Source organism: Moschus berezovskii, chromosome 12 (assembly GCF_049115385.1).
Source record: "Moschus berezovskii isolate FMDL1 chromosome 12, NW_MosBer_1.0, whole genome shotgun sequence".
NCBI lineage: Eukaryota > Metazoa > Chordata > Mammalia > Artiodactyla > Moschidae > Moschus > Moschus berezovskii.
Genome location: NC_142471.1, coordinates 87,636,507 through 87,651,166, shown reverse-complemented (window position 1 = coordinate 87,651,166; position 14,660 = coordinate 87,636,507). Strand labels below are relative to the sequence as shown.

Here is a 14,660-nt window from a genome sequence, read left to right as displayed (position 1 = left end):
GAAAAGTGATGGAATTTGAGATCTGGAAATGATGATTCAGATAGCAGAGAGGTGTCTGAGGGAGTGATTCTTTTTTTTTTTTTTTTTGAGGGAGTGATTCTGAAGGCAGGAAAATGAGTCCCAGAGATTACTGCAGTGTCCGGGTGTGAGGTGGTGAGGAGCTGCTGTCCTCGTCAGTAGCAGTGACTGTAGTTTAGGAACTGGATCGGAGGGGACAGACTCAACGAGACGTTTTGGAAGTAGAACGCTTGCTGGCAGCATATGGAGGTGCACGGGAGGGAAGAGCCTAGGAGGACTCCCAGATTTTCGGCTGGGGAACTGAACTCCTGTGTGTTTGCTAGGACTGCCATAACAGAACACCACAGTTTGGGCCGTTGGAGCGAGAGAAATGTATTTTCTCATGGTTCTGTAGGCTGGAAGTCCAGAATCCAAGTGTCCACAGCTTTGGTCTCTCCCTCGGCTTCTCTCCTTACCTTATACCTGGTTGCCTTTTTGCTGTATCCTCGCATGGTCCTTTCTCTTTGTGTGTGTGTATCTACTGTTTTGTTTAGTGTGTCTTTAAAAAAATTTTATTTATTTTTGGCTGTGCTGGGTCTTCATTGCTGCCCAGGCTTTTCTCTAGTTGCGGTCATCAGGGGCAACTCTTGCTGCAGTGTATGGCTTCTCAATGTGGTGGCTTCTCTTGTGGAGCTCAGGCCCTAAGGCCCTCAGCCTTCAGTTGTTGGGGCTCCTAGGCTCTAGAACAGAGACTCAATAGTTGTGGCGCATGGGCTTAGTTGCACCAGGCATGTGGGATCTTCCCAGATCAGGGATCGAATTCGTGTCTCCTGCATTGGCAGGAGGATTCTTTATCACTGAGCCCCTAGGGAAGCCCTGATGTTTCTTTTTATGTCCAATTTCCTTTTGTGATAAGAACACCAGTCCAGTTGGATTAGGGCATATCCAAATCTGGACAAAATTGAGCTTGTAGTGTCATGGTTCTGTATCAGCTGAGATCCGGAAAGCATGGAAAGGATCAGGTTGGCTTGGGAGTACATCATGCTGGTGCCGGTGGAACCCCCACATGTGGATGTCGTAGGCAGCAATACGCATCAGCCCCACAGCATCCTGGGCAGCCTTTTCAGTATCAAGAGTGGACGGTGGATGGAGGTATAGAAGGGATTGCAGATGCTTGATGAGAGGGTAACTGAGGTTACCTCGGTTATCAGCTGTGGAGTGCATATGCCAAAGTTTAGGAAAGGAAAACTTGGACCCTGGTCCTTGGGTTACCCACCATGTAAGATCATTTAGCTTGTGAAGAGTAACTCAATGTCAGTTTTTACCTTATTGATTAGATTTTTACCTTAATAAATTTCGTACTCCTGTGCAAATCTACTTTTCTGCCTGTGAGAAATATGTATGAAATTAACAAAACTATTCTATAATTTTAGAAGCGGGAAATATGTGTACAAACCTGTCATGAATCAAACATGTTGTCCTCAGTATACCATAAGGTAAGAATTTTGATTATTTTCTATTACTATGAAGATTATATAAAATTTTTTAGTAGAATCCTGCTTTTTTAAGTGTATTTCTGTTCTAGGTACACATTCTTTATTAAAAAAAATAGACAAGTTGTTTCTGTATACTGATGCTGTATTCATATGCTAATCAATAGTTTTTAATAATATAGTTTGATTAGTTCAGATATAAATATTAATGTGATATAAAAATGTACTGTTTAGCAATCTATTCAATAATACATGAAATATTGGGAAAATAAGTTCTTTTAGGTATCAAATTTTTATCACTTTAGCTTGGAGTCGCAAAGAGCTATACACGATTTAGCGACTGAAAACAACAGCAACAATTCCAATTCCCGTGTGTGTTATTTGACACAGTGGTTTCATTCAGACAATGCTGCAGAACCTGTATAAGGAATAAGGAAGAGGAGGCTGGTACTTATCCTGCGTCTGTTTAGAATCTAGTCTTCTAAAAAATCTGGTTTCCTACAGAGCGTTTGCTTGATTTTTAATATTTGGTGTTTCTCTCGTGCCCCCGCTTACTCCACCCTAATATGGAAGGAGTTTTCCCTTCTTCTCTGATCAGGAAGGTCCCTCCTCTTCTCCCTCATCATCATCTTCCCCTCCCCCTTCCTCTTCCCTTTCCCCTCCCTCTTCCCCTTCTTCTGGTAGGAAGAATAGGGAAAATTTATTAACATTGTGAAGAATATGTCTACAGTTTCAACGTGTATGTATACTCTAGATCAGGCCAACACAGTTGTGACCATCATGCTTGGTGGGTCCTCACATCTGTTTCCCTTAGTTACTCTTAACTTGTTTTGAGGTTGTAGACTGTTTTGAGAATTTGATAACAAGACAGGGAACATATAGACAAAAATAATGTAACATTGAACTTTCTAATTTTAGGGTGATCACTGACTTTCAAAATTCACTGATTCCTGGTTAATCTTTTCTCTTCTCTAACTGGTCAAGGGACTGGTACAATAAAGAAAAAGATGACTATCTAGTTTGCTGACAACATCTCATTTAGTATAAAATGACAGAGTACCTCTTTCAGCTTTAGCCGTTATGAAGTGGTAACGTCTTCAAAGACACAAATCGTTTTCCTTCAGATAACAATTTCACATTGGATTATGGCTAGGATTCTGTTTGAATAAGCCTGAAGTTGATTGACCTGAACCCTGAGAATCTCTATTCAGAAAAGGCCCATTTCAGTGGGTTAAGAAAAAGGTAGAAGCATCTATAATTTATTGGGTTCCTGTCTCATACAAAGCACTGTTCCAGCTGTGTTGCTTTTATGAAAAGGGACTCAATGAACATTGCAAGACAAAGTAATTACAAAATGTGCTTTTTTTTTTTTTTTGCATTTTTTAATTTTACATGGGATCAAACATTTCCTGAAGGGACCTCCCTGGTGATCAGTGCCTAAGAAAGACTGCAAGCTCCCAATGCAGGGAACCTAATCCCACAACCTGCAACAAAAGATCCTGATTGTCATGACTAATACCTAGTGCAGCCAAATTGAAAAAAGAAATTTCCTGAATTGTTATTCTTTATACAACTTCATTTTTACATGTTGATTTTTTTGGAGTCATTTTGCATATTCTCTGGGTTATTTTGCTGTTTACTACAGTAGTTGTGCAGTGAGGCCTTAGGTAAAGGCAATGTGGTCTAGCCTACAACTTTGATTTTTGTTGGGCAGGTGCTAGGGCCTGTCCAGTATGTGAGTAAAAATGAGGATGAAATTCCCTGTCTATGAGTTTTTTTTTCAATTTTAATTTTTATTAATATCATATTTGCTAACACTTTAAAGAGTCAGATAGTTCCTGTAAAGCTTATTTTGCAAAATGGTAGTCCTCTGAACCACCCCTCTCCCCTCCAGTTCCTATTTCCTGTTTGTCATTGCAGTCACTTTCAAATCTTTTAGCTGATTCTTTTGTTTTTTCATCTCTGTGTCTTTAAGTAACATGCTTATATAATTATGGAGCTTCAGTGGTAGCTCAGGTGGTAAAGAATCTGCCCGCGATGCAGGAGACCAGGGTTCAGGGAATGGTTCCCCACTCCAATTCTCTTGCCTGGAAAATTCCATGGACAGAGGAGCCTGGCAGGCTGCAGTCCATGGGGTTGCAAAGAGTCGGACATGACTGAACAACTTTCACTTTCATTTTTATATAGTAATACTTGATTATTAAAACGTTGGTTTTCTCCATTTCTCTGGGCTTCTCTCTCTGAAAGATAAGGGTTTAACTTTGTTTTACCCCACTTCCCCTTGTCACATTCAGACTCCTATTTGTCTTAATCCCCAACTTCCCAAATTAGAAATGTTACCGTTTTGGATGGACACGTCTTATCATGGCTGTGTAAACAGACTTCACAGTTCAGCCATGTAGTTGTTGTTCAGTCTTCAAGTCACGTCCTCTTTGCAGCCCTGTGGGCTGCAGGCGGCACGTCAGGCTTCCCTGTTCTTCACTGTCTCCTGGAGTTTGCTCAAACTCATGTTCATTGAGACATTGATGCTATGCAACCATCTCATCCTCTGTCATCCCCTTCTCCTCCTTCCCTCAGTCTTTCTTCAGGGTCTTTTCCAGTGAGTCAGCTCTTCTCATCAGGTGGCCAAAGTATTACTTTATCTTTCCTGCACAAGTTTTTACTTTCCCTGCTGTTGCTCATTGTCATTTTTGTTTACGTAGTCTTTGAGGCACCTATTACCAATTCATCTAGAAGTGCTTCCCCATAGGTGTAAATTTCCTCTTGGTATGTTTAGATGCTTCAGGTACTGTATCATTTTTATCTTCTTGATGAAAATCTTACGGAATCTTGTGACCTGCTGTGATCTGAACAGGTTGCCTCTGTGCCTGATGAATCACTGGAGTCTCTCTTTGACTCTCATCTTGAGGATTCCTTTTGATTCTTGGTTTGCATCTTGTCTTTTCTACTCTCTTTCTTGTTTTATTCCTTTATTTTAGTGAAACACCTTTTCTAATAGTTTCTTAAGAAAAAATGCGTAAGAGGTAAATTTTTTAGACTTTGTTTGGAAATGTTTCCATTGACTGCTCAAACGTTTGGCTGGGTATAGCAGTGTAGATTGAAAATAATTTTCCTTTAGAATTTTGAAAGCTTTGCTCCATTGTTGTCTTACTGCTGTTGAGTGGTTCAGTGGCATTCTGATTATTGTTCCTTTGTCCAAAAGGTTTTCTTTTTCTTTGGAAGTTTTTTTTTTGTCTTCAGTGTTTTGATGTTTCATAATATGTTTGGCAGTGCATCTGTTTTCGTTCCTTATGTACGTGCTTGAGACACCCCTCTTGTCTAGGGGCTCCTCCCATCATGTCCCAGGGAAATTTTCTTGTGTTATTTTGTTGATCGTCTCCTTACCATTTTCTTCTTTCTCTTTTCTCATGTCTTTATTTAAACATTGGACCTTTTAGACTGGTTCTCTTATTATTATTTTTTTTCTCTTCAATTTTCCATGTATTTTGGGAGATTTTTTCAATTTCATTTTCCAACTCTTCAGTTTTCTATTTAACTTTTAATTTCTTCTACTCTGTTTTTACTTCTAAGAGAGATTTTTGTTCTTGGGCTCTTTAAGTTTTTTAAGGTTTCCTTCTTCCTGTACACTTGATATCCTGCAGGTTACTTTCTTCAACCTCATGGCACCTATTTTTGCTTTGGAGGCCCTCCTCCAGTGTCTGGTGATTCCAACTTTCCAGTGTCCCATTGGAAATTTTATGTACCTTGGTGGGTCTTGTTTACTATGGGCGTTAAGTAGGGTGGTCTGGCTAACCTCTTCTTTGGGAGAATCACTGGGTCAGTATTTTTTGTTCTGATCACATTCTGGAGAGGAAGTATCATCTGCTGATGTTCTGGGACTGGGTTGGGGATGTGGGTGACAGAGGTCTCAGTGCTTAGCATGAAGGCTTTCATTTAATCTTACTGTTGGCTGTGAACTTACTGCTTTCTGCTGTGCCTGTATTCCTTACAGAAGAGACCTTATTTTTTAACCCTTTCTGAAAAGTTTGCAGTTTTCTGCTGGGTTTAGAGAATCATCTGTGCTGAGCAGGGGAGAGTATGAGATAATAACTTCTTTCAAAACAGACTTTCAAGGGATCTTCCTAGTTCTACACCTACTTTCAGTCTTATCTCCTGCGGTATCAGGTATCGCCAATCCCTAAGACTTTTAGGGGTAATGTGGAGAAAATTGGGTATCTTTTTGTCTTTTCCCGTTGTTGGCTTAGGATTCAGTTTCTCTGGTCTGCTAAATCAGTTAGCACTTGTACGTCTGCTTTCTAGCTTCCAGCGGTTCTCCCATTATATTTTTTCCTAACGGTTTATGTCTTTTGCTTTTTTTATTTTTAATAATCCCTTAATTGTATTTTAGTGAGTTTGGGATGGGATTAGAGACTCCTTTAAGCCCTATCTTTACCCAGAAATCCCAGTCATGAGCTTTTCTTCATTGTGCTATTATCTAGAACTAATTTTATTTCTTCACAGTTTCAGTTCACTTTTTAAATACTTATTTTGCTTTCCTAGGTGCCGACCTTTACAGTTTCAGCCATCAAAATCTCACAAGAAGGTTTTGAAAAAAATGTTGAAATTTCTGGCTAAAGGGGAAATTTCAAAAGGAAATTGTGAGGGTAAGACGAGATGGTGGCTAACAACTATTTATTTTAAATAGATGTTTCTTTCCAAGGTTCTCACTTTCACTCATTTCTTAGGTAGGGGAAGGAGATCCCACTACAGTCAGGAACTAGTTACTGTGATGGTGATGGCTACTCTTAACTCTGCCGTTACAGTTACCACTGGCCCCCAATCAGGGATATGGGGGATATATGCCAGGGAGAGTCTAGCTTGGGAGGAAGGCAGGACCATTTTAAAGATGTCATTTCCTGGAATTTATTGAAATTTTCGTTTTCCTGATTCTTTGAGAATTCTTCATTTTCTTTGATCCTAATGATGTAATCCTTTGATCCTATGAAGTAAATAGAAAGTGATACTGTCTCTGGGCTTCCCTGGTGGCTCAGCAGTAAATAATCTGCCTGCAGTGCAGGAGACCCAGGTTTGATCTCTGGGTTGGAAAGATCCCTTGGAGGAGGGCATGACAATCACTCCAGTATTCTTGCCTGGAGAATCCCATGGACAGAGGAGCCTGGCATGCTACATTCCATAGGGTAGCACAGAGTCAGACATGACTGAGGCGACTAAACAGCAAGGACAGCACTGTCTCTGGAGAAATAAATGCTTATATACAACTTTACATAAGATTACATAATTATTTATAATGCAGAGTAAAGCTCAGATTTTCCATGTTTGATGGCATTCTCCAGGCCAGAATACTGGAGTGGGTAGCCTTTCCCTTCTCCAGGGAATCTTCCCAACCCAGGGATTGAACCCAGGTCTCCTGCATTGGAGGTGAATTCTTTCCCAGCTGAGTCACAAGGGAAGCCCAAGAATACTGGAGTAGGTAGCCTATCCCTTCTCCATAGGATCTTCCCAACCCAGGAATCAAACCAGGGTCTCCTGCATTATAGGCGGATTCTTTACCAACTTAGCTATCAGGGAAGCCCTGATAAGAATTCTTACATTGCCTGAAGCTTTATTTTATTTTTCTTACGAATTTTGATTTGGGGTATATTTCCTCAAATTTCCTAGTAACATTTAATTAACTTGGGTTTCTTTGCTTTTTCAGTTTTTTCAGTGTTTTGCTGTTCTTTCTTTTTTATTTTAGCATTTTCCCATAGGCACTCCCTAACACATGACCATAAGAATTGGGAATGCTGACCTTTCTTGTAGCTCTTTCTCATTTCTGCCATAAGAAATGGCCTACCTTGGGAGCCTCCCACCTCAGTGTTAGCTTGTTAATTCATCCCCCAAGTGTGTTTTGAATGCTTACAATGTCCCAGTCCTTCTTTTAAGCACTGGAGATACAGTGGCCAGCAAAACAGGTACATTCTTTGCCCTCATGCACTGCCCTTTACAGAGCAGGATTCAGGACAGCTTGGAGCAAACTTGGCAGAGCTGGGGTCGACAAAGAGGCCAGGAGACTCCAGGTCATACTGAAAACATCAGAATTTTGGTGTAGCTCTGCTTGATATTGTCGGTAGGAATCACGTTCTGAGTTTCAAAGATTAATATTCAGATATGTTTTGAGGATACTGTCCATTTGTAAATTGAGGATTACTTGTCTTTTTATGTAGTTTTTACATTTGGTTTTTTATTTGGCTTGTTGTAGGCTTTTGAATTATTTATGTCTGCAACTTAATTCATAGGAATGCTGTATTCATTAGGATAAAACTAAATAACTGTAACGAGACACCAAAATGCAATGACTAAAAATTGATAGAAGTCTGTTTTTGTCCTTGCATCACAGTCCAGGGCGGGTTTTCCAGGTTGGCCTGCAGCCCACCGCCCCACTTTCTCCCCCCGCCGCCCACCCCCCCCCACCATTCTGGGTCTCTCTTCATGTGGTTTCTGAGGTCACTCTGGTTTTTACTAATCTAGCCAGTGGGGAGGGGAAAGGGTGGAAGTTCAGGGTCACAGATTTCCTTTAAAGCAAGTGAGGCACAATTGAACATGTCAGTTTGGTTCTGTCCCACTGTGGGAGCTCGGTTACAACTCGTGAAGGGACTGGCGTGTTCCCTTTCCAGGGCCCCACTGTCTTCACCACAGCCCTGACTCCGCAAGATGGGAGAATGGACTTGGTGGACATTCAGTAGTCTCTGCGACATTGGATAGAAGAGGGCATGTTTTCTATATATGTCTCTTGGTTGTGTCAGATGGCCTGGGTGATGGACTGTGTTTTCTCTTTGATTTGTAGATGAGCCCATGGAGCCCACCGTGGAGGATGCCGTTTCCAGTGACTTTGGGTTAATAAATAAATTGGATATTCACTGTGACCTTAAAACACTCAACGATGACCTCAGAAAGAGCTTAGAGAGTGAAGAGAAGAGGAAAGCAGAGAGGGAAGAATCTAATGAAATAACCCATTCACAAGATATGGAAGAGAAGTTGGGCTCTGGTGAACCATCGTGTTCAGTTAAAGTGCATGCAGCTCCTCAACCAGGTAGTGGAAGTTTGTCATCAGGCCCTATTAAAGTCAAGATTGTCTTTGTGCTTGAGACATCATAATCCCTGAGCCCTCTCATGAGCTAAGAAAGTGAAACACTTATGAAATCTGTAACATGGATCCCTGTTTTGTACACCTTATTATTACCTGAATTTAGATGAACAAATTGTTTATAAAAAACCTGAACTAAATAGCCTTATCATCCCCTAACACAGTTCCATTTCTTTTTACTACCTTAAGGCCCTCGAGGTTTGAGAATCAAACTTTTGTCTGTGAGAAGGTAGGGTGTTAAACATTTTTATTTTTAGTGTTAACTGAGACACAGTAGATACTATGTCTGAAATGTAGACACTGTGAAATTCTTCAGTATGCCATTAGATTTCTTTGTGTGTGTTAGTTGCTCAGTTGTGCCCGACCCTTTGTGACCCCGTGGACTGTAGCCTCTGTTCATAGGATTCTCCAGGCAAGAATACTAGAGGGGGTTGCCATTTCCTTCTCTACAGAATCTTCCTGACCTAGGGATTGAATGTGGGTCTCCCTGCAGGCAGATTCTTTATCACCTGAGCCATCAGGGAAGCCCACTAGATTTCTTTATGTAATCATAACTAATTTTAGTTAAAAATTTTCCAAATTAACAAAAAATTTCCAGGGAGTTCCCTGGTGACCTAGTGGTTAGGATTCTAGGCTTTCACTGCTGTGGCCTGGGTCCAGTCCCTGGTTAGGGAACTGAGATTGTGCAAGCTGTGCAGCCAAGAAAAATTACTCCACATTTTGATATTGAATTTCATCTTTAATAAGGTGAGATTTCTTTTTGTATTACCACTTATAGAATAATTAGGCTTGGAAAATTCATCCAACATTAAATGGGCTTATTATACATATGTGTGCGTGTATATATGACTCTTTTCAAAAAATTTCATTAAACGTCAATTTGCATGGTTACTATACTTCAGTTCTTGAGTTCGTTCTTGTACAAAATAATCCAAGGGAGAGATTTTTTAATATTATTTTAGTTTTTTGTTTAAATTATAAGTTATTTGTGTTAAACGGAGAAGGCAATGGCAAGCCACTCCAGTACTCTTGCCTAGAAAATCCCATGGATGGAGGAGCCTGGTAGGCTGCAGTCCATGGGGTCGCTACGAGTCAGGCATGACTGAGTGACTTCACTTTCACTTTTCACTTTCACACATTGGAGAAGGAAATGGCAACCCACTCCAGTGTTCTTGCCTGGAGAATCCCAGGGACGGGGGAGCCTGGTGGGCTGCTGTCTATGGGGTCACACAGAGTCAGACACAACTGAAGTGACTTAGCAGCAGCAGCAGCATATGTGTTAAAACACTGTAAACTCTGCATTTTTATTGATAGTTTTTTTTTTTTTAAGGTTTCACGGCATTTAAATTGCTGGTCTGAGATTTTGTCCTAGTAAGAATGGTCCAATAAAATGTTTTGAGCAATTTAGATAATTTCTTTCAACTCTTACTCTTTAGGGTCAGTTTGTTTACTGTTTTTATTGTTTATTATAATAATTGCTTACATAATTTGAAAAACCTTCATTTTGGAGAATTTCAGAGGCAAATGTAGGCTGAATATTATAATGGATTTCCATGGAGCCTACCCTCATTTGAAACATTATTGACTCATGATGGCAGTCTTTTTTTTTTTCTTCTGGTTTTTTTTTGGATATGGTTGACGTATAAATTTGAGAAATGACACACTTCTCTGGCCAAAGAAAATGAATTTTCTAAGGCAACAGAGTGATGGCTAATTATAGAGTTAGTTTTTTGTTACTGGTTTATTAAAAGTCATCTTTTTAAAGGCACATTTTGTTTTTAGTTGAGTCAGTGAAGTTGTAATTTGGTCTCATTATCACTATTTTCTCATTAAACTAGTTTCTTTTGATCAGGTCTTGGTCTCTGACTGTCTCTTAACACTCTTGGTCTTAATTTTCTTCTGTATAAAATTGACTTTTATATGATTTGTGAATACTGTGTTTCAGGTTTCTAAATTTTTATAAAACCATTTTTCTTTATTAATAGTTTTAAACAGTTTAAAAATTATGTGTAATGTTAGAAAATTGGGAGAAAAGAGAACACTACAAAAAAAAAAGAGGGAAATCCGTTCTTTATTTTTAACAGTTAAAATGGCTGTTAATGTGGTGGTATATTTCAGATTTTTTCCTAAGTGTTTAATTGTATAATATATAATTTTTTAACAGTGAATAATGACAGAACCCCTAAAATTTCTAAAGCATTTAAAATGGCTGTTTGATATTCTGTTGCTTATTTTAAAAATTATGCAGTTGTTCTATAACTGGGCATCTTGATTATTTTGAAGTTTTCATTTGTGTTCATTGTTAGCCTTTATCTCTTGTGATTTTCCTGGAATAGATTCCTTGAAAATAGCTTCCTAGTTTAAAGGGTATTGACTCAATTTTGTAGTTTTTAATATTAAACTTTTTTTATATTTTAAAGGGTTGTCAGCTTGATATTTGCCCTTTTTAATTAAAATAAGGGGCTTCCCAGGTGGCTCAGTGGTTTGGAATCTGCCAGCCAATTCAGGAGACATGAGTTTGATCCCTGAGTCGGGAAGATACCCTGGAAAAGGAAATGGCAACCCACTCCAGTATTCCTGCCAGGATAATCTCATGGACAGAGGAGCCTGGTGGGCTATAGTCCATGGGGTCTCAAAGAGCTGCCTGAGAAGTTTCTGTTACTATTTACTTTCTCTGGCAGTTCTTCTAAGATAAATTTAAAGATTAACTTAAGAGGTCTACACCATGAAACCTCTGAAACCTCCACTCAAAGCTAACTTAACAATTGGAACTCTTTGGACTGATTCTGTAGAACCTTTGAGATTTTTGAAAAATATTTCTGGAGCCAAATGTGATTGATCTACTGTTTTAAAATTCCTTTTTAGGCAGAGGGGCAGATTTGAGTAAGCCTCCATGTCGAAAAGCAAAGGAAATCAGGAAAGAAAGGAAAAGGTTAAAACTCATGCAGCAGAACCCAGCTGGAGAACGCGAGGGCTTCCAGACTCAGTGTCAGCCCTCATCTTTGCTCCCACCAAAGACTAAATCCAACCAACCCAAGTCGCTTGAAGATTTAATTTTTGAATCTTTACCAGAGAATGCATCACACAAGTTAGAGGTACCTTGGAGGGCATTGTTTTGTCTTTGTTGATTACCTTGTTTCTTTTCACTTGAGGATTATACAGTTGTTTTGCTGTTTATATAATGGGAAATTAAAGTGAACTGGGATGGAGTGGCACTTAATATTTACTAAGTTAGTGGCCTCTTGAGGAAAACTTTTTTTCTTAAGGTTTAAAAAGGTGGCTACTAAAGTTGTGAAAATTCCAGTTTTAGTGTTGTTATTTTTCGAAGCACTCTGGCTTTTTGTACACCTTAATTGAAATTTATTCATTAGAGTGAAAAATTTTAAAATAACTTATTTAACATTTCATTTTAGGCAGTTTTGGTTTAGGTAGTGAAAGAAATAGATCACAGTAGGTAAATCACTGTTTCATTGATTTTGATATTCTGGTCTTGATCAAGGAAACAAATGGTATTACCTATGCAAGCCAGCAGTTTAGACATGTTATAAATATGTCTGAATTTAGACAGTTTAGACATAATATGAATAGTTTTAGAGTATTCCTCTTATTTTTCCCAAGTCGATTTACATTCTAGGTTAAGTCTAGGTTTTTCAGTATTAGTTTGGTATATTTATAAAATTTTTTTCTGTAACATTTGCCATAATGACTTCATTATATTCTCCTACTTGATTAGTAACTGGTCAGCCTTTGAATTGATAGCTTAATATCATCTAAGAATATCACTTATCACTGAAAACCTGATGTTAACAATTTGGTGCAGTTTAAACCTTAGGACAGTATATATTCTTAGACATAAGTGTTGAGAATTTTGATTATTATAATTCCTTGGCTGCTCTGTTTTGGTATTAACTTTCTCCTTCCCAAATTGTAAAAAGAATGGAACTTACCACTTAAAATACTTTATGAAGAGTCTTTTAGCTTTATTAGTAATGTATTCAGGGCAGCAGGTTTCACCTAATACGACACTTCTTCAGTGGTAGGTTTTAATTAATTGGAGGATAATTGCTTTACAGTGTTGTATTGGTTTCTGCCATACGACAGTGTGAATCAGCCACAAGTACACATGTGTCCCCAACCTCTTGAGCCTCCCTCCCACCCCTGTAGGTTGTCATAAAGCACTGGGTTAAGCTCCTTGTGTTAGAAACATTTATTTTTCAATGATACCCAGAATGGATGGAATTTTGTTATCCACTAGGTGTCACTCTTTGATGAGAACAGCTCCTTATGGCACAAACAAGAAGTTTCCAGTTAGGCCTTTCTATTACATTACATTTGATTTTGTATTTTACTATTCTGTTTTGCTAACATATTTTAACTGGTTAGTAAATAAGATTAAAGAAATGTCATCCGTTACTATGTACAGTTACCACTTGTAATGCATCCTCATTTTACATATGAGGAAACTAAGACACTGAGAGGTTAATTTATTTACTTGACTAAAATGATAACTTTGAGATTTGAATACAGGGAACCCATCTTTAGAGTCATTTTGAAGTATGCTATGGACTAGGAACGGTTTTTGAAAGTTGTCTTTTATACTTACATTAAAAAGTTGTAAATTTAGAGTTAATGATGTATGAATGAGTGTCCAAAAAATATATTAATATTTTCAGTCTTTTGAATTGTTTTACTAGAGGTGAGTTGTGTACAGCTAATGTTAAAGAGTGTTTGTTTGTGTCTGTGTTTTGAATGCCAGAACTAATCTGTTGTTTTATAGCTGAGGCAGTCTTACATAATTCAGTCAAAGAGCTTAGTCTTAGAATTTGGGCAGGAGCCTCTGCCTTTAATGAGTTATATATAGACTCTGTTAATGAGTCTATAATTTGGAGAAATAGCATTTTTTTCTCAATTTATTAACAGTTGATCTTTAGAGTTAAAATATTGCTGTTACATGTTCCTGCTTTAATATTTGCATTGAAACTTTTTGGTCTTTGAGGGTGGGAGTAACTGTTAATGCATATTCCATGGAATAAATAAATGAATTAATGAACATTGTTTTTACCTCCTTCTGAAGGTGAGGGTGGTGAGATCATCTCCACCAAGTTCACAGTTCAAAGCTACATTTCAGGAGTCTTACCAGGTCTATAAACGATACCAGATGATTGTTCACAGGGACCCGCCCGATAAACCAACTGTGAGCCAGGTCAGCAGGGCAAGTGTAATGTTTCTGAACAAATGAAACTCCCCTCTATTTGATATCACTGTGTGAGTTCTTGGTTTATTTGTGGCGCATTTTATTTCTGTTCAATTTGCAGTATATCTGCAAAGAGATGGGACTGTGGAATAATGGGCATTCTGAAAGTGCAGATTTTACACAGGCCATGTTAAGTGCCTTTTATGTATAATTTCAACATGGAAAGCAGCACATAAAATGAAGTATTTCTATTTAAAAATCACTGTGTTTCGATGCATTTACTTAAGACTCAGTGAAAAACAAATCTCTAAATTAAAATATTTATTGGGAAAAAAAAGTTTAAAAAAAAATCCTGGTTTTTATGGGTAGCCATACTTTGCCCAGCACAGTTAACATGCTTTATCTCCATGTAGACGTCGTGAGTAGAGAGAGTTCCTAATAGCTAAATTACTCTTTGTTGATATATAGGCCATATACAACTGAGTAGGACTAGAACGGATAGTAGCATGTTTTAATTGAAGTTCTCATATGAAGTCCTTGATTTATAATTTATAAATCAAATTACCCAAAAAAATCTGGAAGGGGAAAAAGCCCTTAATATAAGTAGAAGTGACAGAGCTAGTGTCAGTTACCATGAGCAACAATATTGACTCTGCTATATGCGGAGAATTACATGGATAAAGGGAAAAATTAAACCAAAGAAAAGAAATTGTTCCAGCCATTGTGAGTTTAAATTTTTCATAAATATCGGGGTAGAGTTCATGCATCAGGCTCTGTGGTTGTCAGCCTGTTCCGAGGTTTACTCATTTTATAAACAATGCCAGTGCTGAGCTTTGGCAGTGGATTTGCGGAG

At 38.4% G+C, this 14,660-nt stretch overlaps 1 protein-coding gene across 11 annotated transcripts in view; it reads left to right on the top strand.

Annotated features, from left to right (window-relative positions):
• ATE1 (arginyltransferase 1) overlaps positions 1 to 14,660 on the top strand; it is a 156,456-nt gene that overhangs the window by 3,724 nt on the left and 138,072 nt on the right. For 7 of the 11 annotated variants that reach the window (XR_016038806.1, XM_088842385.1, XM_088842388.1 and 4 more), the window contains exons 3-7: positions 1,431 to 1,493; positions 6,030 to 6,133; positions 8,314 to 8,559; positions 11,479 to 11,708; positions 13,688 to 13,816. Coding sequence is in view for 10 of the 11 variants with exons in the window: in XM_088842385.1 (XP_088698511.1) it covers positions 1,431 to 1,493; positions 6,030 to 6,133; positions 8,314 to 8,559; positions 11,479 to 11,708; positions 13,688 to 13,816 (772 nt within the window). In the remaining variant the exon portion in view is untranslated. The remainder of the gene's footprint in view (positions 1 to 1,430; positions 1,494 to 6,029; positions 6,134 to 8,313; positions 8,560 to 11,478; positions 11,709 to 13,687; positions 13,817 to 14,660) is intronic. The other 4 variants (XM_088842386.1, XM_055424506.2, XM_055424505.2 and 1 more) reach the window with 1 other exon arrangement.